Consider the following 27,679-nt stretch of genomic DNA (forward strand, 5'->3'; position numbering starts at 1 on the left):
ATCATCCTCATTAATAAACATCTGCACTTTACTCCAGGGATAAATTTGAGTAACTTCAGTAGCTGTTCGACCATGTAATGTCTCAGTCCTCTCTTCTCAGAAACCTCCCCAAACAACGATCAAACAGTCCTTGCACATTCATGACCTTGTTCCCTTGTTACAACGTTGCATGTTTAGACCCCTTCAGTCTCTCAATTTAAAGCATGTGCCAAGCCCTCATGCCACCCTATAGCCCTTGAGATACCTTTGCCTTTATATCACTGAAAAATCCTTCACTAGGAGAAAACCCTGATACTACACTATTCAGAGCTTTCATGTTAATTATCCAGTTCTGTTCTGTGTTCTCAGGTTTACCAGAAAAGGAGATTTCCAAGTATCACTGAGAACAGGTACCTTCAGAATATGAATTAATTTAGCTTGAGGGCACCCAGCAAGGTGTGCTATAATCCCACTTTCAGCTGAAGGACAGATAACATTGTTAGTAAGTGTCATGTCAAAGGAGGTATGACAAGTCAATCACAGATGCAGGAATGAATCCTGAAGTCTAATTGTAAGGCCCTTATCTTCAAGTGGAGTACCTGAGAATAGGAGAAGGCCAGACCCGTAATGGAGAACATCACCTCCCCAGCAGATATCAATAAATATTGTGGTAACTGCCAGGCCATATGGACATTGTTGGCTTTGATGTCTTCTGACTTCCACGTCTCAACAGTACCTCCAGAAACCTATCAGGAAAATAAAGGCACACTGATTAGCTGCTGAAAGATCAGATCTTTCTTAGCCTGGACAACAACAGAAAATATACCAAAATAAAGTTTTAAGCAAAGGTGGAAAAAAACCTCTGCCTTTGAAGCAAACTATGGCTCTCAACCCTGCCATTACCAAGCCTGTTGGGAATGGGGCGACTCCTGCTGTACATGGCAGAAAGAGCAGGATGAAAGCATTCCAGCTCATTCAGGTACCACAAGAATTCCCTGAATTACTGCAAACCAACAAGTTGTCTTCTGTAGTGGGGCTGGGAAAAGCCTGTGAGGTTCCAGTGCAGAGCCTGTGACCTGCTGCTGTCCCCAAGGTCAAAAAAGGATGACAGGGTAAGTGCTCATTGCATCCATGTGGTCACTACTCCCATTTTATCAGCACTGTACAACTTCCCAATGATATCACTGACACCCAAACAAATTCAGCTCAGGAACTTCCCTGCTCTCAAGTCAACGGTGTCAGGACAAATTATGGTACCTGTATTCCTAATTATTTTTGTTTGTTTTCCCAGTTGTAATTAATACTCCTTGTGATGCAGAGGCTCAGAGGCTGAGAGAGATTGGACTACAAGCCAGGAAAACACTAGATTGAAATTACTTCAGGCAGAAAGCCCTGTGTTTAAGGAGAGTACTTGGGAAAATACAAGGGATGTTTATGAGATGTTCTTAATCACCAATCATTGCCAGGGAGGGAAATCAAGAGACTGTATTTCAGCAGGCTAAAAGGGGTGAGAGGAGAGCTGTGCATTGCTCTTTAGCCCATAAAGAAATGTCACAAGCACCATGCTGTAACTGCACAGTGAGGAAGGCTGGGCAGAAGGCAGCACCCCCATGATTTAAGTTTCACAGTTCAGCTACATTAGCAGACTAATATATTGTATTCTTGATTCTTCTATATGGCACTCCTGGCAGAGGAGCAGGGCTCAGTACAAATCACTCCAATAATTAAAAGTGATCTTGGCCTCAAGCAAACTAACTCTCTACAGAAGGCAGAAACCACAGAGAGAGATATGGAAAAACAGAGGCTCAAAAATATTAAAGTACTTAGCACAGGGTGCAGAAGGACTGAGGCACACTGCCACCCTGAGCAGCCAGGGCTATAGCAGGGACTTTTGCAGATGGGACCACAAACTGGAATCCTTGGCCACAGTGACATGGGACACATCTACCTCAGCTGGCCCTGACTCTTGTGTTACCAGAGGCTCTGGGGAAATTTTCTTAGTGTAATATTTTTCATGCAACTTCTCTATCTGGTTTCTCAGCTGATGAAAGAGGCTTGCAGCCATGGAAGAAGGGTCTGGCCAACATCACTTCAAATGTGTGTGTTTTATGTACATAAATCTCTGCACTCACAGATGGCAGCATCTGCTTGTTCCCTTCAGGGCTGTACATCCCACTCCAGCTACTGGAATTGGAAAAAAAAAAAATGCCAGGTGCTTCTCGGCTATATTTTTCCTCCTACGTATTTGGACCCAGCAGACGTGAACAGCTCCCATTAATTGCCCAACAGGGAGATGCTACTGCCAGGGAGTAGCTGACAACACTTTGCTCTGCTCATCACAACGCAGTAGCCAAAGTCTCAGAGGGCAGCTTAGCAGTGTGTCCTGTCAGACTCAGTTTGTCTGTGTGCCTTTGTGGTGGAAAGGTTAAAATGGGAACGAAGCTGATCACGTTCATCTCCGTGGCTCCAGCCAGCTGGACCAGGGTTGAAGCAGTGTGTCTGAGAGGCTGGCAGGCAGGGAAAGGAATCCACCCTCTCAGCAGTGCTCAGAGCCCATAAGGGCTAGGCTGTTCAGAAAACCATGCCTTGACTTTACGCTAGGCTCCAAATTAGCTGTACAGACAGTGAGAGGAGGAAACAGATGTACAACTTCACCAACCTCCTCCCTCAAGACGTTGTCCCTCTTCCCCCTGTGCATAATCTACAAATCTTGGAAGATCAGTCTTTAGCTCAGTAAGCTAAATGTGAGGATAGAGCAGACTGCTTCTGCAGTTTTTGGGTGTGAGGCCCTACCAGGTACAGTTTTTTAAAGACCACAAGCAGAGTCAGTTCTTGGCAGATGGTAATAACTCTTTGCAGTGCTCTGGGTCAATGTTAACTGCTTGAGCATGGCATGAGACGAGCACAAACCACAGATCACATGATTTTCTATGGAGGATTTCTATCCAGGGAAAGATTTTACTTCTTTTTAACCCATGTAATCTGACATGATCACAGCGTAAGGTGGAACAAATACACACCCACCTTGCTGATGTAGGTACCAAAACCTTTTACTATCCCTTTCATAATGGACTGCCTTCAGATGGCTACTGCCCAGGGATCACAGAGTGGACAAAGCAAGCAAGAGCCACCAACACAAGAACAACAGCACTGCCAGAGAGTAGAACAGGAGTGTGTAACCATCATAGGAACACTTACATTAGTTATCACAACAGTGTATGAGGCACCGAAGTCAAGCAGCCCCAGCTCCAGGGGGAACTCTCCTGTTTCAGTTATGCATTTTCCATTATTATATCTAGATAAAAGGATGAAGGACAGTATTTCCCAGTTAGTTCCCCAAACAAAGAACACAGAGCAGAGCTATCCAACATGCCCCTGAAATGGAGCAGGGAGGATGCAAGATGCAAAGATGCAGTAGTGTTTACATCAGACAATCACTGGAGTTCTTGCCATCTTATCCTTCCAGAAGCACTTAGACACTGACTGGAATTCACCTAACAACCATGCTAACATTTTTAAATGGTTTCTTCTTCTTCTTAGTGCTGATTTATTTTGTTTTTTCCCCCTCAGGTTTATTTTCCTCCCAAAATTTGTTCCATTTCTTCAGGAACTGTAGGCCAGACAAGCAGTCAACAGGAACTCAGAGATGTGCACCCAGAAGCCACTTTGTTTACTTTTAGTAGAGCAAATTAGCCTGCATATTTGTTCTTCTGATTTTGGATGTGTGAGATGGCACAGAGGCTCAGCAGCATTGCCACAATGGCTGCTGCATCCTACTAAATTGCAGCAATAAATATTTTGGATGGAGCTGATGCAGAGAAAAGACATGAAGCTTGTTTTGAAACATTGGAAATGCTAGAAATACCCTACAAGAGCCAACTCCAGTGCTGCCAAACCAAGGCCATATGGAGCCCCTGTCTAACAAGCCCAGCCTGCAAAGCCACGTAATGCTACTTCATGTTACCAGCCCACATACCAACACATTGTAGCATGGAATATGGATTGGCCTCTCCCTGAAAGCACCCTAACACCAGGAGCTCGGGCCTGAGAGAATAACAAAATAAAGCAAGCACGAAATGGCAGAGGAGACTTTACCATGCCCCACCTTACTCCACTGACAGATGCACAGGAATAGCCAGTCTCTTCCCTCCAGGCCCCCACATAATGTGAATAAAAACTTCTGCACACACACAAGTGGCCCAGAGCACCTGCCCCGCACTGAGCTGATAATTCTGCTTTTTACAAACATCTGTCCCCACAACCACATGCCAAGACAATAGCAATCAAGGTTTTGCTATTAGACCGAGAAAAGCCTCTTTGTATCCAAGGAAATGCCTCAGTGAGGACCTTCAGCTCAGGAAGGAGACTTACATGTCCCTCTCCAGCAGCGAGTACTCAGAAGCACTGTAGTTCTTCTGAACAGCAATGAACCTTTTGCTATCAATAGTGAGGTTGACATCTTGGCTCAAACCATTAATGAATCTGCAAAGAAACCATATTTTATTGACCTGTCAGACAGGGCAGGAGAAGCATAATAGTAGACACTTTAGAAGTTTGCTTACTCTCCCAAAACATTCTGTAATTCCATAAGGTTATGAAAGTCTCCCTGCAAGTTACCAAAATATTTGTCTGATTCATTGCCTAGTTTTTCAATACAAGATTTGTTTCCCTGTTGCATAATTTTACCCTCTTACTCTCTTTCCTGTGAAAAGTGACCCTCACTTTTTTGTGGTCTAGAACCTCCAGGCAATCCAATCTCAGAGACCATCAAAGATTGCAGCAAATTCAGAGGAGCCCACGAAGATGATCAGAGGGCTGGAGCACCTCTCCTATGAAGACAGGATGAGAGAGTTGGGGCTGTTCAGCCTGGAGAAGAGAAAGCCCCAGGGAGACCTTAGAGCACCTTTCAGTACCTGAAGAGGTCCTGTGAGAGAGCTGGGGAAGGACTTCTTACAAGGGTATGGAGTTAAAGGACAAGGGGGAATGGCTTTAAACTGAGAGAGGGTAGGGTTCGATTATGTTAGATTTTAGGAAGAATCTCTTCATTATGAAGGTGGTGAGACACTGGAACAGCGAAGTTGTGGATGCCTCATCCCTGGAAGTGTCCAAGGCCAGGTTGGATGGGGCTTTGAGCAACCTGGTCTAGTGGGAGGTGTCCCTGCCAATTGCAGGGGTGTTGGTACAAGGTGGTCTCAAGTTCCTTTCAAACCCAGACTCTATGGTGTCTGTTCTATGGCTGTGTGAGAAGACAGAGCCTCAGCCTACCACAGGAAACTTGAAGCTGTGTATCCTGATGAGCAGGTACACCATGCTGGCAATGAGTTTCTACCAGTCGGATGGAGTTTTCTAGCAAAATAAGATCTCTTCATCAAAACTAAAACTTATATGGGAATGGTTTGTTTGGTGTTTTTTCACAGACAAAAGACAGTTTCCTTTTAGCCATTTGAAAATTGTTAGTAAAACCAAATATTTTTCCTTTGATCTATGTTTTAAAATATTTTGGTTTTCAGTTCTTTAAATGGGGGTAAAATCCCTGAAGTTAGTCAAGCGCTTAACAAATTAAATTTTTAGGAAAAAAATAGTTTCTTCCTAGTGAAACTTCTTAACAATTTGTAAACGGGAAAGTCTGGGGATTTTGTCAAAAACCTCCACAAGAAAATATAAACCAATTCTGACTGAATCAAGTCTTCAAGGTGTTCAGTCAGTAGCAACCTTCACAAGCACAGGGCTATGAAGAGATACTGCTCTCCTACTGGGTCTTCACAGGTTTCAGATAAAGGGGTTGGCCATTGTTTTTAAGGTTTGCTTTGTTTGGTTGTTTTTTGGTTTTGCTTTTGTGGTGGGTTCGTTTTGTTGTTTTGTTAGAATGTCCAGCTGGAATCTTCTTTTTTTTTTTTTAATTTGCATCTTTTGCACTGCAGCAGCCAGCACAAACCAGCACAGGAGTGTTCATGGACTAAATGGAGTAGCTCAAATTAGGAAGAGTGTACTAAGCAGAGCCCAATGCCCAATTGTTTATGAGGATGTAAAATTGTTGTTGTATCCAATTTTGGAGACACTTGTGCGTGACTTTGGGTGAATGTTACGGGTTGGCCAATTTGCAAAGGACACGGCAACAGCTCCTATCCAAATTGCTTCTTCCCTTTCATCAGTGAGATGAATTTGCCACTTTTCCAAGGAAGGAGCTCTTTTATGTTGCCATCTCAGCCCAGACTATTCCAGGCAGTGAGCAGCAATAGTTCTCAGCTCTGCATGGCACATGTGGGAGGTGACACTCTGTCAAGCCTCCACAGCTGACATTCGAGTCTTGCATGAGAAGTGTGGACTAGATTCCAACCCGAGAACATCTGGGCTATGTTACATGCAGATGCATTAGACAAAAGCACTTTCCCTCACCCAACCACCGCCAAATCCTCAAAAAAAAGCCATTCCTACCTAACAGCTGCCAAACCATTTTCTGGCTTTGCTTCCAAGTCTGTAATCTAAAGAGGGGAAGAAAAAACACATCAAACATATTTATTAATGCTGCCTTACAACAATGTGTGGCAGACAATACTGGTGTCTGCAGAGTTACACATGTGCTGCAAAGCCTGTGGAAATTAACGGGACTCTCACATAAGCTTTACATCAGGCCACAGATGGGGAGCCCTGCTACAGTGAAGCCAATGGCAAAATTTTGTCTCCTCCAAGGGCTTAAGATGAGATCATACCTTTTCTCCTCATCTCCCCTCTGTAACAAAGGGTACTGAGTTTCAGCCAGTCACCCTTCTACTAAGGCATGTAACACCCTCCAAAAAAGTATTTGTCTTCATCTTGAGATAGCAAGAGAGCACTATTCACATTAGCATCTTTCAGTGACTAGTTACAACTAAACTTGAGTGCCTTACTCCTACAAAATCTGCAACTGCCTAACTTTCAGACCCTGATTCTTGTCATATTCATAGACTTCACAGAAGTCTAAAGCTGAGAGGAACTACATGGTTACTATACTGATCATCATGCATCACTCATGCTTTCCCTGATCCTCAATACTCAAGAGATTCAACTGTTGTAATATGCAGGCAGAGAGCAGGAGAAACCAAGATGCACTGAGCTTGTTTGTGCTCACAGTCTTGCTCATGGTCTCTGCAGGCAGACCCCTGAAATGGCAATCTGGGTGGGCACACTGGGGAGTGAGAGTCTCTCTCCTGGAGACCACAGCTAGAGCAGCAGCTAGATAGTTAATCAACATTCATTTGGAGAAACCTATTTGGTGTACAATGCAGAAAAAACACAGTTAAGACGCAGACCTGCCCTGGAGGTGGTATGGCACAAAAAAAGAACACAAAGCAAAGCTCTTGGCTGGTAGAAATCCAGAGTGGTGCCATGTCCACTGAAGATGGCAGGGCAATTTCAGTTTGCACTGCCCACAGATGGAACACAGGTAAGCCAAAAGGGACTTTTGGAAACTGGCTCTCTAAAATTTTTCTGGCCCTTTCTCCACACTTTTATCCTGATGCGAAACCCTGAGTTTCTGAGACCAAGGATCCAGAATTTCAGTATATCTATAAAATGTCTATTGTACTTCAGAGTAATATGCTGCCCACAAATAACATATGCCCTAAATAATAAATAGCCACAGTGAATAATATGTCAGAGCAATAAATAATATATGGCAACTTTTTTTTTTTCCATGGGAGATACACGGGGATGAATACTCTAGTTCATTGCAGACAGAGCAGCCAAACTATTACTCGTTTTCCCTGATGATCCCCAGAGCTCTCAAATTCATTTCCTGCCTACTCGACAGCCCACAAAGGAGAAGAAACCAATTTCAGATTGGATCCTTCCAGGAAAGCACTCCCACCTGAGTGAGTGGGCCAAACCCAGCAGTGAAGGAGGTTACTCAGGGGTGAGCTCTACAACACAGCAGTGTGCTGGCATTGCTTTCCTTGTGTTGCAGTGCTGGAACAGTATCATTTACCACACTGTCTTCCACATCTCCCTTATCTACAGCTGTGAATGACAGGTCAATAACATCGCCCAAGAGCACAGCTGTTTCCCAGCACATGGGAGCCTGCCTGTGCTGGGGTGGGCATTAATTTAAGCACAGTCTAGACAGCTGGGGCAGCACAGTACTAGAGCTCTGAGATTGCTATGCTCCAAGCCTGTTGCAGACTTTTGCTTCCTAAGGACTGTATGAAAACCACTGTACAAGTATCCATTTCTTAAGGAAACAGCACACAGCCATCAGGGTCACAGGGAAACTTAATTTTGTGTGATACTGAGCCCCAGACTCCAAAGTGTAAAGTTTGATCATCAGCAAAGAACCTTAGTGTTATGACAATAAATTCTTTAAATTAATTTTGGAAAGCAGTTATATGATTTCTACTACATAATATTGAATGCTTGGTGTGGCTACCCTGCAAGGTAGAAGGCTGAGGAACTACAAGGAGAATGGGTATTTTAGCATGAGGACAGATTGTGATGGTATTTACACACCTGCCACAATGTGCAATAACACCATTCATTTCAAGAGAGCTTCTTAGGACACAGCTATGCATAAAAGATACCAGAATTTGCCCTACACATCCCATATGCTCCTCTCTGATTGTTGCAGAAATACACAGAAGTCCAAATACAGCCAGCTCTGCTGCAGAGCCTGAAATGAGCTTAATCATTTATTCTGTTCAGTAAAACAAATGGGCCTTCTGTGCTTTTTCACTAAACCCTTGCAATAACTAAACCCAGAATCATTCCTCTGATGCTTTTACTCCATGGCCAGCCCTAGAGCCTCTTTAACATCTTTGCTTTATAGAATCATCTTTGGGGGGAAATCTCTGGCTCTGTTTCCCCAGCTTTCTCCAGCTCTGCTGCCTAGCAGGCATGACACTGCTCTCCCACTGCAGCACACAGTGGATTAAAGTGTGCCCAGAAACTCTCAGATGCCACAACGCCTCTATTAATCAACCAGCAGAAATGTGTACAGATCCAGTGCCTCTAGCTAAAAAGTCAGGTTTAGAGCATCTGAGAGCAATCAGACAGACATTGCAACTGAGCAAATGAATTAATGAGCCTATTACCCCATTGTAGCATCACAGCCATTGAATTAATACTGTATTTACACTTCACTCCCACACTCACTAAGCGGCTTGATAGGCTTCCTTCTGCCTCAAAAACAATTAAGCTGTATACTGATTTTTCCTTCACAGTGTAGTTAAAAGCAAGAGTCAATCCTTGATGTTGCAGGGTGAAGTGAAGGCTCTGTTGCTCTCCATTCAATATTAATTTTGAGTACTCAGCTGGGTTCTGTGGAAGAAAATAAACTTGGTTACACTTTCTTCAGATAAGAAAGGATCTGTCTTTTCCTACCAAGTGCAACACTATTCCCTCTTTAAGGGAGCCTGTAATCCTGTTATCCTTTATTCCTAATTACAGGTGAATGTAAGGTGTATCCTTTACTGGGGAAATTTGTCTCCAAACATTCAATTTCTGTCTCATGTAACAGAGATATTATGCTTCATTTGTAAAGCTATTCCCATGCACTTCTAAGGTGATGGAGCAGAACAAGCTTTTGCATCTGTGGGCTTTATTAGAAAATGCTGAAGAAAAGCCCATCCTTTCTTCAATGACATGCAAGTCAGGCCTTTCAGTCCCAAAAATATGCTTACCTGAAAAGACTCCACAGGCTGCTGAAATAGGTCCTTGTCTTGGATTGTCACTTGGACAGGGTTCTCTGCCAAATTCAGGACCCGAATTAAACTTTCTTTTGGGACAAGTCGAGGCATATCGGTTTCCTAATTAAAGTAAAAGGCTTTAAGTGCCATGTGTATGCTTTATTAGCACTTTAATATCTCTTCATTTTTAGCCATAATAGATTTCCTCTCTGTAACGACACTTTTCCATCCTTTCCTCAACAGAAGTTGCACTCAGAGAAAACTGAACATAAATCTTTTTTAGGGAGGTTTCCTCATAGTAGCTCAGTGGCCAACCCATCATTCCTCCCAAAAATTGCTCTTCACACCACTAAGTGTACAGGCTACACACCTATTGAGGAGGTAGAACAATGTCACAGCTTTCATTATACAGCTCCCTAGTGCCTGGATTTAACCAACTGCCATATCAAAATGGAAAAATTTGTGCTTAGCTTTCAAAAGCAGTGACCAGAATAATTGTTTCCCACTGCAGTCAGTGCAGGAAAATAATCAGACCAGAAGTTAAGTAGTTTTGAAAATCCCAGTCCAGCTTCATGTCTGTAATCAGTGATTTTGCATTACTGGACACCTTGATATCTATACAGCTGACTATATAGATATTATTCCTTGTTTTCTGAGAGAGGGAAGCTGATGCCTCCAGCACTGAGGTATCTCTTTCTGTCAGGGATCATTTCCTAGAGAGAGTACATCAATCAGTGTCAGCCTTGTACTACCTGCAGAGCTAATTTTTTTTTTTTACTTTTCTTTTATTCTCATTTTATTTTCAAGTAGCTGCCAGCAATACTGCAGAGCCATTCATTTTTCTTCTATCTTATCTGATAATTTGGGTACTGCAAGCAAGGCATTTTGAACCTAACTTGGTGGGGAGACACACTGCCACAGAAGACAGAGCGAGCTGATTTCCCTGCCTCCATATGCTGCTCTGGACCAACAGGCCTACTAATATTATCCAGCAAATTCCATTACTGTAGCATTTCACTTCTGTGACCCACAGTCAAGTGAAGGTGGACCATCTTATCCTCCTCTTTGCTAGAGCTTAAAATGGCCTTTAGGGTAAAAATTTCATGCACAGGCAGGGGGGGACCTCTCACTCACCTTGCTTCTGCCCAGAGGAGCCACCCACAGCCAGAGCAAACTTTGGTGCTTGGCCAGAGATGCTGCTGGCAATGAGATCATTTCTTTACTCACATAAAGAGATCAGAAAAAAGACCTGAACCCACAAAGTCTCATTTCAGTGGGAGGCTCATTAGGGGATTCACCTGAGGAACCAGCAGATGTTAATCCAGGGCTGTGAGCCAGCCACTCTAACAGAGCATTTTAAGTATACATAGAAGCTTTAAAAATTAATCCTGGAGTAACTTTCGTGAGACAAAGGTCAGCCAAAGTCTACACAATGCTGGTCATGAGCCAGAAACAAACAGTACAAATCTGCAGGAGCTAACGTGGCATTTATAAGAGATTTTCTGCCATCTTGTCTGGGCATGCCTGGCAGTCCCTGATGCCTGTGACTGCATTCACCTGCCTTTCCAGAGAAACAATCTGGCTTGTAAGAAAAAAAAAAAAAAAAGCCATCCCCACCCTAAAGCAGGAAAGTAATTAAATTTAAAAATTCTAAAACAATTAAATAAAAAAACCAAAACCACCACACACACACAAAAGACCCCAAACAGAAAAGTACAGGCAAGCTACAGCAAGAAATAGGAGAGAGAACAGACTACCTTTTGGAAATTAATCACTAGCATTAACTAGATGTCTGTCAAGCACTTTGACGATGGAAATCTAGAATATAGACCAATACAGATGACCAGCACAGCAAAACTGCAAAGACTAGAAAGAAAGACATAGAGACAAAGAGAGGGAAAAGTAGACAAGGAATTATCATTAGCAACTGGATCAGTATGCTCAATTGTAAAGAAAACATTACAAATTTTGATCAAGGAGCACAATGGCTTAAAGGATTATCTACCAGGCATCAATAAACACACCCCATGGAAAGAAAGTACTTCTGAGGAATGCCTTGTGCTTTACTTACATTTATTTTGACTTCTATAACAGCTGCAAGTCCAAACGCCAGCCCTGCAAGGATCATACCTGTTGCCATTTTCCTAATAGGTCTATGGAGCAAATGAAAGAGGTGCCATTAAGGAAAAAAAGTAAATGAAACTATAGAATACCATTCCTCAGAGCCAAAGATGTGCCAAAACCATGTAATAAACTGTCCAACAGGTGGCACTCAGGATGACAGGCTGTTTAAATTGCCGATCTTTTAACTTAAAACTATTTTATTATTCTGTATGAGGCCAGGACTGAGGCCAATTAAAACTGATATGCTGTGAAAAGAAGTTCTTTCCTTGCAAGTTTCATATTATCTTTTTCCCAGCTCTTCTAGTGGGAATAGCTCATGACATTATGTTAATCCATGATGTTGGAAGGAGCACTACAAATGATATATCTTCAAGTCCCTTTTGGGAAAGGCAGAAGATAAGTAACATGGAATGAGGAACAGAAAAATGTGCAGTTTGTGTCATCAATGTTTCTGACCATCTGGGGCATCATTCTGGGTTATTTCTCATGCCAATACATTTACATTTCCAGAAAATAAAGAGCTTGCTTCTAAACTCAAGGCAAAGCTAGTGCAACTTTACCAGAGTTACGTGAGAAAATCTGATACGAAGCAGAATAAAACATATCCAGAACAGCAGGTTCAAACTGAGTATCGATTTGTTGAGATCTGAAACAAATCTGGCTCTAGATTCAGTGATCTCCACTCTTTGTAATGGTCTTTAGTCCTGGCATTCAGTCCTGGTTGGTGCTTGAGTTTGTGCTGCTGGGAGAGCTACTCTGTGAGCTGGTCATCAGGCAGGAAGTTTTTTGCCAAGTCGGGCACAGTCCAGACCATGGGCTCAACAATGAGGTATCAGGCAGAAGCACAGCCTCTGATGTGTAGCCTCCAAAAGGGGCACCATTGCAGGGCTGGACAATGTTTTTGATATGTCTTTAGGTGCAAGTAATTCAGCACGGTGGGAAAGGACCAGCAGGGTGAAGGGGAAGGCTTCTGAGGCACCTGCCACCCCCATTTTATGCGGTTTCATCTGTCCAGCATTTTAGTTTGGATTAGGAACATGCTTTTTAAGGCAATCTCCCCTCTCATTGCCCTTTCCCATGCTATGGTTCACATGATGCTGGAGCATGGCAACTTGGCTCCTTTCAGTTGAAACTCCAGTGGCAAAGGCACTTCATGAGCACACATAATATACTGCCACTGCTGCAGGGCATCACTCCACAGAGGCAGAATACAGACACTCTGAAGTTAATTCACACAAAATTCATAAAGTGGGTCTCATAAACAACCTGAGGTTAAATCCTATTATACTGCACTTCTTGCTAACATAGACTAAGGATAAAATGCTTGGCTCATATGGAAATCCCCTTACGCACTCACTGGTTCAGATCCTAGCCAGCATGGGACCATGAATTTGGTCCCACAGGAACTCTTCAGGGAGGCAATCGTTTAGGCATGATATGGGAAACAAGGTGGAAAACACGTTGATCAAATTCAAAGTGAGACTATTCATATCTGCTTTTGGAAAAATCTGTACAGAGCAGAATCCAACATCACTGAGTTTTATCCCCTGGAATTTCCATGGTCTGTGGAAGAGGGTGATGCTGCCACTTGGGACTGAAGTATACTCAAGTATTCGGAAAGGTGAATGAAAGTTTGTGTTTCTCTTCCTTAAAAACTATTCTGCACACTTACTGCAAAAGAAAAAGCACAGATGCATCTGCACTGTCCCCAAGTACTTACGTGAAATTCAATTTGCACATGTTTATCAGGGGGTAGAGCCCAAGGTCAAAAATTGGGATGAAGACAAGAATAAGAAGTGGATTTAAGAACTGCAATACAAAAGAATGCGAGTTCAGTGACTAGAAAGCAACTTTCAGTAATTAAACCCATAAAGCACTGTCCTCCAGAAATAATTCCATTACAGAAGGGACATGGACAAACACTTTAAACCTCCTTTTAAAATATAATCATAGTTTGCACTTAACAGCTTCTGCTATTTAGTTTTCACAGGCATGAATACATTTTGTTCATATCCTCCCCTCCAAGAGGTGAGCAAGCATCACTGGCCCAGTTTCCCTGGAGAGAGAACTGAAACATGATGTTTTTAAAGAGTACAAACCCCACTGACAATAGAGACAGGTGACCTTTGGTGCTGTGGTGGGACCTTAAAACAAATCAGCAACAATGGAAACATCTTGGGACTCCAGCAAAATCCCAGAGGAACAGGCACTATTCTGTGAGACTGGCAATTTCTCGCACTTCAACAAAACTGAGTAATCCCCCAGGAACAAAATTTCTCCTGGAAGGGGCACAGCTTGTCTGCCAGCCAGCAGTGGCAGAGCAAGAAAATAGACAGTGATGAAGAACAAGCAGAGAGAAATGTTGTTTCAGTTCCAAAGGAAGATTTCAGGGAACAGAACAGCTTTGAATTTCTCCAGAGCTGTTCACCATAAGAATTGTAATCAACTGTGACAGCATAGCACCATCATCTGCCCTGCAGAAAGGGAGGGACCAAACATATTTCAAGAACAATGTTCATCCCAGGACAGGGGCCTGTTAAAAGAAGATACAGGTTGTCTTCTCCACACGCCAGCACTAGTTCAAGAACTGTTATGGTGGTATGTTTCCCCACACCTCCGCACTATTCTTCAGGATTCAACTTTTGTATTAGGACATCCTCAGGGTCTTCTGAACCCCAAGCTCGCAAAACAGCAAGTGAACAATAAAACACAGGCCACCCCACAGCAACCAGCAGGAGCACTGCTATTACCTTGAAAAGGAGCAGAAACTGGCCACTGGTCCCATAAGAAAAATAAAAATTAGGGAAAAAAAGAAAATAAGTTCTAAAGGTTATTTCCTACCCTATAATATCTTTTACCTGCATTTGGTCAGGCTGAAGGACATATATTCCCTGAAACAAAAAGATATTCCAAGTGATTCATAAACACTATAACATATCAGTGCATATGGCAAATAAGTAATCGGTCCCATAGAGGCCTTTGCAGCCAAGATGGTTTCCTGAAATGCTTTATGTTGGCTTTAGCAGCTGATACTGTGCTCTTGACACTTGTCGTCTAAGGACACGGTGTTTAATACAATCATTTTGTAGAAGGAAGCTGCACTGAATCCTTGATATTTGGCAGCTGTGACACAGCCCATGACAGGTACTGAGGCCCATCTTTCAGGCTGGCTTAGCCATGAACTAGATGAGTGGAGAAGAATGGGGGTGTTAGGGTGCAAGTTGGGAGGTGGGCTTAGAGCTTCTTCCCTCCCTGCTTCTATAATGTGAAAAGCCCCAATTCTGTAAGTGAGTGTTCCCAAGCTTCAGGACCCTGTGAGCTCTGTTGGTATTTCTCCCAAGTTCCCAAAAGGGTAACAAAAGACCATCCTGGAGCCAGTGGGCTGCACAAACACCTCTCTCCTCCCCCCATCTGTACCTAACAGGCTTTGGACAACTGTGACTTCTTGGTTTGAGCCAAGAGTCCTCAATTTGGCAGAGCCCCCACAAACAGGCAAGGTCAACAGGAATGGATGGATGGAGGGATCCCAGACTCCAAGAACCATGGACCTGTCTCCAGGGAGGGACTGGTGTTTGTCTGAACTCCATGAAATGCTTTTCATTTGAAATTAAGAAGGGGAGGGGAGGGTGGGGCGAGTAGGGGGGAGGGCAGGGCTGCAAGGGTGCAGGAGGGAAGAAATTAGGAAGGAAATAATGTATTTCCAAGAAAGTGCTGTGGGGGGTTGTCTCCTGTCTGCCAGACTTGTCCTGAGCTGAGTCTAGACTGGCTGCCTGTCTCTGCCCACAGCTGCCTCCTGGGAGAGAGGAAACTGCTGGTCACAGCAAAGGGGTCAATTAAAAATACCAGGCAAATACCCCCTCCTGCTATTTTGTGCACATTATAGAAATGTGCCTTTAGGAAATGAGCCTGCAAATATTTCATCTGACACTAAATCATTCCCTGTTTGACTCCAGACTTCCTAGCTGAGCCCTTGTCTGCAGAACAGAAAGTCATAGAGTATTACAAACATGAATTCCAACAAGCCTAAGGGTGGGATCATTCCAACATTGCAGTTAATTCTCACCTTCTTGAGGTGGGACAGCTCATGAGGGGAGAACAGAAGAGACTGAAACAGAAGCCAAGGAACTGTCCAAGTTGGTGTGACCAAAAAAAAGCCCTGAATCAATCTTTCTCCACCTGGGAGAGTCCAGTAGTGACACTGGGTGATACTTAGCTCTCCTGCTAATGGATCACTAAGTGCATGTGAGCGAAACACCAGAAAACAAATGTTTTAGACATACATCACATAGACTGCATGGACTTTGTTCTGTCTTTCTGAGATGGATAAATATTACCCAAGGTGTAGTCTTTTTCATGCCTCATTTGAACTAATTAAGCCTAATGAGTATCACATGTTGAAAGCAAAATTTTTAACAGGAGTGACATAGAAGGTCTCAAATTTGTGGCTTTAAGTCAATTTTAAACTGGAAAATTGACATTTACAATCCTAGATTTTGATGTGAGCATCTGCAGGCAAGATCTAGATGGCTTGTTAAAACATATACCTCTGAAAACCAGCCCTGTGTGGAGACATCTCTGGGCAGATAGCTGATCTACATTTATCTGCTACTGCAGCCTGCACCATTTGCCATTCACACCTTTGAAGAACTCTGTGGAAACTAGCTAATTAATCCTTATCACATCTTTACCCTATACACAAGATGGTTTTGAGAGGCTTCATGAATGCATCACCAAGTAATCCAGTGCAGAAATGTACAACTACAACAGCTCTAGTCACACCTTAAAAGAGCTGAGTGACTTGTCCGCCTTCTGTGGGGGCACCAGGCTGAAAATCCTACCTCCTCTAGGTCACAGAGCCACTGGTTGCCAGTAGATCAGCACCCCTGACCTTGCAGGCTGCTGATGGCTCCCCAGCCCTGACTTCTAGCTGAGATGAGCTGTGATGAACTGAACATGGCTGCATGAACAGAGCCTCTGGCTTCTAATCACCAAAAGTGAAACTCACCCAGATTCACCAAGCAGACGCTCTTAGTACTGCAAGACTCCGGTTAATAAGCAAGAGCAGGGATGTTACTACTAGTCTTACCAGCCCTGGTGACATTAAGTACTTACAAAATCAGCATTCATTTTTGTGGCTTGCAAAGTCCACCTGGATCCCTAAGGAGGAAACAGACAGCTGTGAAGCCTTCAAGATGTTCTATGGGGCTAGAAAGCATGGGGATAGAGGACAGTACTGGAGGTCTTATTTCCCATCTATTCCTTCCCTTCCCTGTAACACCTGTCAGTAGTCAGGGCACATTCTCCCCCCTCATTCTGCTGTGCCAGACACCTGGCAGGACTGGGAAGGGCTGGCCAGCAGTGATGGTGGAAGACCCTGGACACTTGGTAGGAGTGTGGCCCACTGTGTCCCCAGGATGCTTTGGTGTTACCCCAGAAGGACAGAGGTGCAAACAGAGGTGCAAACTGGCAGGCAGAGCGGTACACACTGTACTGTACCTGCTGATCAAACAGGGCCCAGAACATTGGCAGCGGTATGAAGAGGAAGAGAACACGAGTCACCATTTTAACCTCCCCAATCAGCTGTTTCTAAAAGGAAACAGGCAAAAAGGTAAAGTAGGGGGTAAAGCCAACAGGTGATTCAAGCCACAAAGCATAACTCCTATTTCTTTCTGCATGGCAGCTCCTTATTGCATTTACTTGAGACATTGGATATGTTTGCATTTCTACATTTCAGTGCAGCACCTAAACCGTCCATTAAGGGTCAGAAGAGTACAGATGTGGAAAGGGACAGGAAAACGCATCTCTCCTGTCTATCTGCCCATCTCCCCCTTCCCACTCCAAATCTACCAGGTAGAGCATCACTTACCGAGTATTTTTCTGATGCCCAGTCCAGCCAGTGATCTCTCTTTGGAATCTCACGGGAGCGGTTTTTCAGCCGGTTTTTAATAGCAAACTAGGGAGCAAAACAGGGGGTTAATTCACTCATGCTGTACCTGCCCTTGTCACATTCCCAACTCAAGGCTACCTTCCCCATCCCCAAATGTAAGTAGTGCCAGAAAATTGAGGGGCTGAGTTGCTGGATACCTCTAAAATCTCAGATTGGATGCTTTATGATGAATTGTCTGCAGGAAAGTTTCTATGGTACTGGTTGATTAAAGGTATGATGTGGGAATAAATCATAGAATCATTGAATCTTAGAATATCCTGAGTTGGAAGGGACCCACAAGGGTCATTGAAGTTCAGTTCCTGGCTTGTTTCTGCTGTGTGCTCCAGTCACTGAACACACTGAGCCTCCCTTGCAAAAAAATGTGGCAGACCTCACTTAGAAATCCTGTCTTTAAAATCTCGCCTGTTTCCCCAAGGTAAATTTGGCACTAGGATTGACCTAGATAAAAAGAAAACATCTGCTGTTAGCAACAGCTTCCTGAAATAGAAACATCATTATCCACCTAATAATAAAAGAGTATTTTTTCGCATACTGTATTCAGCTCACACGTCATGAAAAACAATTTATAAGGCTCTAATGCAACTTCAGCAAGTGTCTCTTGCATTTACATGAACATGCTGAATGTCCATAATATGAATGTGTGCTATTACTGTCTGCTGAACTGATAAAGTTCAGAAAAATTATTCAACTGAAAAAAAATGGAGTAATATATCTGATACTCTGTGAGTTTCTGAATTTTCCTTTCAGTTCAGTCTCCGCCAGCATCTGCCACTAGTGGTTCTACTGACATCAACTGAACAGTTCATGGAGCTAAGGGAAAACAATTGAAATGCTGAAAGAATAAACTAGGACCTAAATGTGTTTCTCATTCCTTACAGCTCATCAGCAAGACATCCAGAAGCAGCATAGAGAAGAACTCCAAAAGTCACCTCCCCTTTCCCTTTGCACCTTTTTGTCCTGCAACCTCAGAGTCATGCATGAAAAAGAGAATTGCACACACTTACACTGATGCATTTGCACACTTCCAGCAAGACGTTTCCTTGTGGTGGTGTTTTTCTGTACAGTCCACTTCCAGCAATGAACACAACTGAAAAAATATTATAATCCAAAAGGGAATTCACATGGCTGAAGCTCAATCCTGCACTGGCTTCTGGGAAGGATCCCCACCCCTGTATTCAACAGAAATGCTCTGTCCTCGGGGCTCACAGGATTGCACTTTAAACTAAATAAATATACAGGAGTCTTTAATGCCTACAGATGGAAGAAAATGGAACAGCCTACAAGAGGCAGTGTGATCCTTAGAAAGTCACCATTGTCTTATTATCTGCTCTGGCACAACAGGCACCTCCATATCTGATTCATGCTGAGAACCAAAACTTTGAAAATTCATTCTGTCTATGCTTTTTGTAGACTAAACTTAAAATAAAATCGACATTGAACTGCTGCACCTGACATTGGAAATCAACCCTCACCCATTGGAAACATGTGAGGATTAATCCAGATACAACACAGGCTTTGTGCACTTGCATCTCACACACATTTCAATGGAACCTGCCACAAAGATCCCTGCCTCACAGATGTTAAATTACCTTCATTTATGGTTTCCACAAAGGGATATACAACTTAAGATACTGTTTTATCTTGGTTTTCTCCCTCAAAGCACAAAGAATATCAGAATGAGACTTCAAAATCCTGTCAGAGATGGAGTTATCTGATTGTGTATCATTTATCCTGCTCTATGAGAGCCTTTGAGCACATCAGAATTCCAAAGAGATTAGTAGGGAGAAACACCTTTAAAACTGAGCATGAAATCCACATAACAAACCAACCTGAACTTTTTTAACTAACCCAATTGTCCGGGTCAGTCCACAGACAGTGGAGAATAGCAGGGACCTCTGTCCTAACACAGGAGGCCTGGGATACTGCAGGAAGCTCACCTTTGCTCTTTGCTGACCTTTAGCACCCAGGTTTGGCTCACAGAACTGTGAGAGATCTCTGAAGTCAGTTTAGATGAGTTGCACTTTGCATTTGTGCAAAGTCACCCAGAGTGAGTACCTAATTTTTAGCATCTCCTGTGAAGATGTCAGTGCCTCTAAAAAGGTGATCCATTAGGTTTGCTGAAATATCTCCTGACAATGTCATTGACTCTTTTGAGAGCTGAGGTTCCTGCATTAGGTTTGGCACTTGGAATTAAATGGTATCAATCTACCCCATCCTTCAGAAACTGTAGCAGCCCAGAAAATCTCACGCTAAATCTGCCTCTAAATCCATCCTTGCTTTCCATCAACTCAGGGAGAGGGCCAGTCAGGGCCGAAAGGGTATTTTCTCCAATTCTGCATGCTGCTCACATAGTCAAATATATCACTTCCCAGAGCATTTTAGCATGTTACAAAAGAACAGAGAGCTGCTTTGCCGGGCAGGACGTGGAATCTGGCAGCAGGACACTAGCTAAAAACACATTTCCACCGATGCCCTCACTGAAACTGCAATATTTACACGTTTGTTTTCCCCTGGGCAACTACTGCTCTGCTAGAAACATTCATCACAGCATGGTGCACAGAGGAGCGAGCCTCTGCGGCCCTTAAATGATAGGAACAGGCCACAAGGGAAAATAGAACCTTCTCAGACCCGTGACCACACACTTTTTTGAAAATAATTGCTGCAACGTTAGCTGTGGCCTGATGACATTTCTTCAGTTTCCTGATTCTTCTCCCTGATGGAAATTCGAGTAGAGACAGCAACATTCACATTCTCTGAGGAACAGATTTTCAAATCCCAGATGCTGCAGTGAAATCACACAACTGCCTGGTCTCTCAGCGAAGGTAACAAGCTGAATGAGAAGTCACCCCATGCTGTGTCAAAACCTCACAAATGCAGTGTAATAAGGGGACTGCTCTTCTCAGCAGCTTGCAGCTGTGAAACTAAAGCTAATGTGTCCTCTGTACTGGCTACCAAGGAGTAACAGTAAAAATGGGGAGATTGCTGAATGTTTTATAAAGGTTGAAGAAGAAATCTTGACAAGTACATTAATGGGGCTAAGATGCAAGCGTTAAGAAGCAAGGGATTGTGGCTGTCTCCTGACACTTGGATAATAAGGATTTTTTTATTGCAACATAATAATAAGTTGTCACTGTAATTGTGGGAATTACTTCAGCCAAGCAAAGTGAGACAGCTCAGAACAAAGTAACATCTCATTTAGCTCCTTCTGCAGCACATAGATTCAGCACCAGAAGTCTGAGCCATTAAAGATGGCCCTGAGCTGCCAAAAGCCCGAGGAAAGGTTAGAAGTGGCATGTTAAGCTTCTCTTCTATAAGCTGGGGGTCTCTGAGGACTGCTCAGCTCGCAGTTCAAAGGCCATGCCTGCTCATAGGCAAAGCTGCAAGCCACCAGGAGAATCATTTTGGTGCCTCCCTTTGCATTAGAGTAAAGCAATTATACTGTGAAACATCCATCAGACCACACCCTTAACAGTATCACAATAAAAGATAGCAGTAAAACCATGGTCTGCCCACCATTAATAAACTACTGATATTTATTGCTGTTCTGAACTGGGGAATTGTTGGGTGACCTTGAACCCTTTCATTTGCCACGACAGTATTCATCCAGAATTAGTGAATTTGTGCATTTTCTCATCTAGCCATGGACTCAAAAATGGTAACTCCTATTATGAGCATCACTGTTTCCACTCACCAAGAGCCAACACCATCAGTGCTGCTGGGACACCAAAAGCCAGGGCATAGCAATCCTCTCCAAAACATTTCACATCCCCTGAAAAAGAAGTCAGAAATAAAAGCACCTCATTACAGCTAGACTTACGTTACTGGGGCTTTTGATTTGCTTCCCTAAATCAGTCACTTCCCCTGTTTTAAATCTTCTTTGCTGGTGCTTCACACTGTGAATTGAATCTCCTTGAAACAGTTGTCCTCCCTTGATGAAGACAATTTGGAAGCAGGGTTAGTGTCTGCCAGCAAAAGCAGCTGATAATGGGATATTGATGCAAATGGTAGAAGGGAGGGGGCAGACAAATAGGTATAAAGAAGTACTAGGAATTGTAATTGGGGAAAAAACTACAGCATTTAAAGCAACCTGAAGCCATTCTGTATTTGACTAGATCTAAATAACCAGTACTGTGTTTCCACATTCTTTGTGCCAGCTGCATCAGTCTTGAGTGAAAAACCTGAATTTGATTTCATAGCGACCTACAGTGGACAAAGAGGAATCCAGTGCCTGCACTGTGTTAAGTGGGAGCCCAGGATAAGCCTTAGAACTCCAGTCCCCTTCCTCCCTAACACCAATGTCACTAGGGGCAGCCTGCTCCAAATGTCAGGTCTTGCAGCAACCCGTTAGGAAGCCAGGTGTGCTACAGGACGGGTTGGATCAATCTGAGCTGTGGCTCACTGAAACCCCAGGCCTCTTGGAACAGGTCAGTTCTTGTACCGTGCTCCAGCTGCAAACAGCAGGCCAGCAGTGGGTCAGTGTTTGAATGCCAGGGGCTAGATATTACTGCATTCTCACATGGAGTAATGGTTAAAGTAAGCCAACAGAGTTAACAGGAGACCAACCCATGAAGCCCTCAGATGCTCCTGTTTGTTGTAGCAGGGCAGTCACAGACAGCTGCACAGCTGTGTGCATGCATAGCATTTATTTACTTATTTACAGCGAATTAGCTGAAATCCAACAAAGCTGAGAGCAACATTATGGGCACACTGAACTTTTAATATGCTAAATGAATTGGACTTCTCTACCTAAAAGTATATATTTCATATTCGTACCAAATGTCTACAAACTGCATTTCATGCTCTTCCAAGAAAAGCCTTGACACTTAGCAAAAATGTTACTCTTTCCCCATCCTCTCCAATTCCATGTTGCAACTAGTTTATATTGGTGCATGTTTTGATGTTTGAAGGGACTTGATTTTCATCTGCCCATTAAGCAAAAGCCCTTCCCAACTGAATGCTGACCTGGAGACACCAGAGAGAGAATGAATAAAAGATATAGCATTTGTCTTTATCCCTATGCATGGTGTAAACATGAGACAAGAGCCTGTTAAAATGATGCTCCAAACAAACAGAGCTTTCTGGAAGCCATGGAATGGAATGAAAAATATGGCAACTAAATGTGAAGACTACTTTGTCCATGTCCCCATCACCTATGGCCTGCTGCTCTGCCTCTGTGCCTGTATTTAGAGTGTGCCAATCCCTTTGGCTTCGAAGCGCTGCAATACAATGAAGTAAGTGCAGCAAGGCTCGGGGACTAAAAAAGGTTTTGCAAGTAGGCTAGAATATAAAGTAGGTCTTAAATGGGGCATAGGCCTGTGCTTTGTCTTCAAGGCTAGTTGCTCAGGGCAGCAATCTTGCAAGCAGACCCATGCAGACAAGCCTGAGTGCCAGGACAGAGCCCTCTAAAAGTCAGCAGCACCCCATGGGAGGGAGAAGGTAGGACTTTGAAACCAGCCCTGATAAGTTTTTCAGTCCTGACACTGCACAGGACAGCAGAGATCACTTCCCATCCATAGTTAACCTGAAGGCAAGTCCTTCACTGGCAATGGAGATTAGATGACCATAGGTCCTTCCACCTTTCATATTTTAATTCTGCTGTTCAGGCTAGCTTTGAAATACAACCAGGAATAAATTTCTGTGACTTGTCAGCCTATATTATAAATCTGTTAATGCTGCTACAGCAGGATTAACAAGGTGCAAATGCAATACACTGACCACTCCACAGATAATATCATTTCTGCCATTCTGTTGTCCTAAGAGTCTAACTATGCACAGCAGAGTAGTTAGAGGGCAGCTAATTTATTGCTTTATTCTAAATCCACACTGACCTCTTAATACAGGAGTTACAAACGTGGAGATCAAACTTCCAGCATTAATGGATAAATAGAAGATGGAAAAAAACTTGCTTCTCTCCGAGGCCTGAAACAAGAGAAGACAATATCAATGTCATGGCTAAGGCACAGCATTGGGCTTGCAAATTGAACACTATCAATTCTCTTGTTAGGAAGGCTGGGTAAATATTGACACAAAGTGCATAAAATGTTAAGCAAACAAGCTTGTGTTCAGGTGATGGTAAATGCTCACACAAATCATCTCACGTTACTCGAGAAGTGCTTTGGGGCTTTTTGGCATTTCAGAGGAAAAGCCACTGCTTTGAAAGTGTTGTGAGACTGGAAGGAGGGGAGAGCATTTACTTATTCAGAACAAGTAGCATGATTCACATCCTTTGTCACCTAATTCAATCCAATTTGGCACGCTTTGACAAGCTCATAATTTCTTCCTGTGTCTGAGCCCTTTTTTTTTTCCCTCCTCTCCTGTGTAGAAATAGAAAAAGAAACCAGTATATTTTAAGGAACTGGTAATCACACCACAGATTAAAGAGTGCCAGCAATTGAAAAGTATCCATCAAAGAAGAGACCACCAAGGTGAGGCCAGTCGACCTCAAACTAATAGGGTAAATTAAATCTAGGGGAGCAAATTCAAGAGCCTGACGGAGGGATGAACTCTAAGAGAAAGAGTTCTGAATTTAAGGTGTGACATATTATAGTTTATAGAGTCAAAGGATGCCTGTTGATCTTCTTTCTTCCTGCATAATTCATAATTTGGAAGGAATCAAGAATGTGACGCAGAGTTTGGTCCTTTTTGCAGGAGTAATGTGTGCATGCAGTCTCTCCTTGCTTGTGGGAGGGACATACATGCACAGTCACGGGTGTGCTGCATACAGTGTTAACCTCCTCCCTGTGCCTGGCTGGGCCAGCAGAGAGGAGAAACAAAAGCAGGCTACCTGACCTACCCCGTGCTCACATGTATCACCAGCTCTGGGACACCTGAGTTGATAAAGGTAGTGGGGAAAACTGCTTCAGACATGGCATGGTGCCTGGCAGAGAGCTTCTTAGGGCACCTTGAGCCACATCTCTATGACCTGAGCATCATTTGAATGCAAAACTTTAACTTAGCTGAGTGCTAGGAAACTCCTCAAGGACTGTTGTTCTGTCTCCTTTCCTTCTAATGTGTCCTGCTTCTGTCTGCTACCTGAGACAACAATATCCACAAGGCTAGAAAACTGGAGACAACGTGAAGAATTGCAGGCAGCTGAAAGAGGACAGCTTGAAAGTAATGAATCCTGAGATCCAAAAACGTAACAAAACCTCCTGTAACTGATGGTGCAGCCAACAGGAAATATTGCTACTTCATATAGCAAGAAGCCTCTTATCAGAGGGCATTACTGCAGGGAAAGGGGGAGGTGGGAGAGCATGGGAGGGCTTCTCTTTATGTCCCCTTGCAAAGTGGGTGGTGAGAAGGTGAGGGTGAGAGACCCATCACCTCCCACTGCCACCCATCAAGGAGTCTGGGGGTCTGCTTACTTGGATTAAGGGCTTTCTGCCTTGACCCAGCACACACCCATCAACTTGAGTTCTTGGCTTTTCCAGAATTTTATTTCCTAGAGTGTTCAAGGCTAACCCACACATTCCTCATAAATTATTTATCCTGGACTAAAGGATTTGAAAGCCTTATAAAAATCACCTCCATGGCATGTTCTCATGGTTAATAGAAAACAGCAGTGGGGTCTCACTATCTGTTATATTCCACTCCTTGCTGGTGGTTTTGATAACCCAGAACTTTCCACTGCTAAACTAGTAAAATTTTATTTTCTTTTTCATTCTACCTTTGTGACTAGTTACTTGTCATCATAAAATAAACTAGAGAAATGAGCAGCCTCAGCAATCTTCCCCATTCCTAGATGGCCCTCCCATGGCTTGTCGAGGGTGGTGCAGTAGAGCCCTCACAGTCCTGCCCTCTTCTAGCCAAATTCTCATGGCATGTCTCTAACCCTTCGTAGCTGAGCAACTCAGAATTTCTGAGAGCTGTGATAAACTCAAGCATACAGCTCTTGACATGATAAAGTCTAGAATAACAATTACCAAAAAGAATGGGGTGGTAAGAGAAGAGGATAGTTATGCATAAAGAATTTGGAGCATCTTATTTCCCACATTTTCAGATTTTAGTGATGGAAAGAAAAATGGTCAGAGAAAAGCTGAAATAACTACAAAAACAATGACCCAGCAGCTTGCAAATTATACTGATTGGAATAAAGAATTTCCTCCCTATTGTCCTAATCTTTAGAGCAGACATACTTTAACAACATGATTTGGATTAGCTAATTTGAGAAAAGGTACTGTACATGATAATCCTGATCGCCTTGGCAACCAGAAAATAAAGAAACAAAGAGAAAGCTATTTAGCACCTTAAACACCATCCAGCACTGTTTGAAAGCGGCTTTGGTCTCTAATTAATATGTGCAGCAGCTTCACATTCATATGACATATCGTAAATATAATTTTGTTCAGGCATTTTTAACTTGGATTCCTAATCCCATAGAAAAATGCATTTGGAAATCTCCTGCAGATAAATCAATTTTCCCTATCTGACCTCCTGCCAAATCAGTCCCCATCACAGTCTGTAGTAGTACTGTTCTCAAAGTGGCAGGTCCAAGACTATTATGCTCCTGAAGTACTTAAAAGAGGATCAGATTGATGTTGTGCATTTACCTCAAAACATAAACTTGTATCTAGGAATAGCAGGGGCAATTTAGTTATTTATACACAGAGCTACCTCAGCCCTAGTTTTCAGATTAAACAACTAAGCCTGTGTACTTAAGGGCTCGGCTGAAGTTTATTGGTGTCCTGAAAATTAAGGGGGAATCAAATGCTTCATTTCATAGGGAATTTTCAAAACTTATTTCATCCTACCTGGAGTGGAAGAAAATAAAACATAAGTCCCCTCAAACACCACTCCAGAGGGAAGAAATATTCTGGTTGGCCCCAAACCTTTCATTCCTTACAAAATCAAAACTTCTCATTCCAATTCTGATGACTTAAACTTCCTATCACATGGCATAAAACATTTGTTTCTTCTGAAAGGCCAAGTCATTTCAAAATGGTAAAAGAGAAAACTCTCTATTTTGAAAAGAATGAATAGAGCAGAACACATTGTTCTTATCAGAATGCTTTTTACAGTTTTCTTTCTCTAAATTAGTTTTTCTTGAAGGTAACACACAGGTGAATGTTTGAGCCTTTGTATTTGATAAATTTGTTGGAGAGATGTAGTCTGAATGCTGGAGAATGGGTACAGGCCCATACACAACCACAGGCAGTTCAGGTTTTCTCTCTGTAACTCAGCTGTGGTTGTAAATTTGGGATAATAATATGTATGTGCCTGAGAAGGGTGCTGAGATTCATTAGCTGAAGTCTATAAAACGCTCTGAAGATAAGTGTTACATATTATCATACTGTAATTAGGTGGTAATTGAAAGATGCTGGATAAACACTATTAATCATTAATATTCATAGAAGTAGCACTTGTGTAAATGCTGCTGTTGGACCTCTCAGAATTCTTTTGGGACAACTATTGGTGCAGCAAGCCAGGATGCCCACGCACTGGGACGCATGCAGCTATCCCAGAGCACGTGTGCTGTGCTGCCAGCCTGCTTTTGGTCAGAGTTATGCCAACTGGGGAGGCTGGTGACCACCAGAGCATTGCTGATCCCCCCTTCTGCAGCATCCCCTAAAGCACCAGATCCAACTGACAGCACAGTGTGGACATGCCTGCAGGAGGATCTGCTTTGGACAAGTGACCATGGAATATCCCACATTTTGTTACTTCCTAGTAATCATAAGCTTCATCACTTCAGCATCACTCAGTTGTGGGGAAAGCACAACTCTTCCCAAAATTTTAAATTTAGTCTGTATTATTTCATTACATGGTGACTACATTCTGGGGCATTGCAAAAGACAAGAGAAAACTGCCCTACCGGGCTCCTTGTCCAAGGCCAAGGGGCCAACTCTTACCCATCTTTACCAGTGCTTTTCCTGACACACTATTAGTCTAATGTCTTTCTTTAATGCCTCCATTGATGGGAATTTCCATCTCCCAAAGGTCCTAGCATTTTCCAGTATTTCTCTAGATCTATTTC

The 27,679-nt window shown here is 43.1% G+C and overlaps 1 protein-coding gene across 12 annotated transcripts in view; it reads right to left on the reverse strand.

The window, feature by feature from the left end:
• The window catches only part of SLC15A2 (solute carrier family 15 member 2), a 73,192-nt gene that overhangs the window by 12,676 nt on the left and 32,837 nt on the right, over window positions 1-27,679 (reverse strand). For all 12 annotated transcript variants that reach the window (XM_017740191.1, XM_017740188.1, XM_017740193.1 and 9 more), the window contains 15 exons: window positions 23,535-23,625; window positions 21,398-21,475; window positions 18,711-18,793; window positions 17,626-17,712; window positions 17,256-17,345; window positions 16,872-16,916; window positions 14,618-14,650; window positions 13,480-13,568; window positions 11,707-11,788; window positions 9,630-9,755; window positions 9,103-9,267; window positions 6,415-6,461; window positions 4,351-4,461; window positions 3,178-3,274; window positions 579-725 (listed from right to left, as the gene is read on the reverse strand). In XM_017740191.1, the coding sequence (XP_017595680.1) occupies window positions 579-725; window positions 3,178-3,274; window positions 4,351-4,461; window positions 6,415-6,461; window positions 9,103-9,267; window positions 9,630-9,755; window positions 11,707-11,788; window positions 13,480-13,568; window positions 14,618-14,650; window positions 16,872-16,916; window positions 17,256-17,345; window positions 17,626-17,712; window positions 18,711-18,793; window positions 21,398-21,475; window positions 23,535-23,625 (1,371 nt within the window). The remainder of the gene's footprint in view (window positions 1-578; window positions 726-3,177; window positions 3,275-4,350; window positions 4,462-6,414; window positions 6,462-9,102; window positions 9,268-9,629; window positions 9,756-11,706; window positions 11,789-13,479; window positions 13,569-14,617; window positions 14,651-16,871; window positions 16,917-17,255; window positions 17,346-17,625; window positions 17,713-18,710; window positions 18,794-21,397; window positions 21,476-23,534; window positions 23,626-27,679) is intronic.

This window comes from Corvus brachyrhynchos, unplaced genomic scaffold, assembly GCF_000691975.1.
Source record: "Corvus brachyrhynchos isolate BGI_N302 unplaced genomic scaffold, ASM69197v1 scaffold126, whole genome shotgun sequence".
Classification (NCBI taxonomy): domain Eukaryota; kingdom Metazoa; phylum Chordata; class Aves; order Passeriformes; family Corvidae; genus Corvus; species Corvus brachyrhynchos.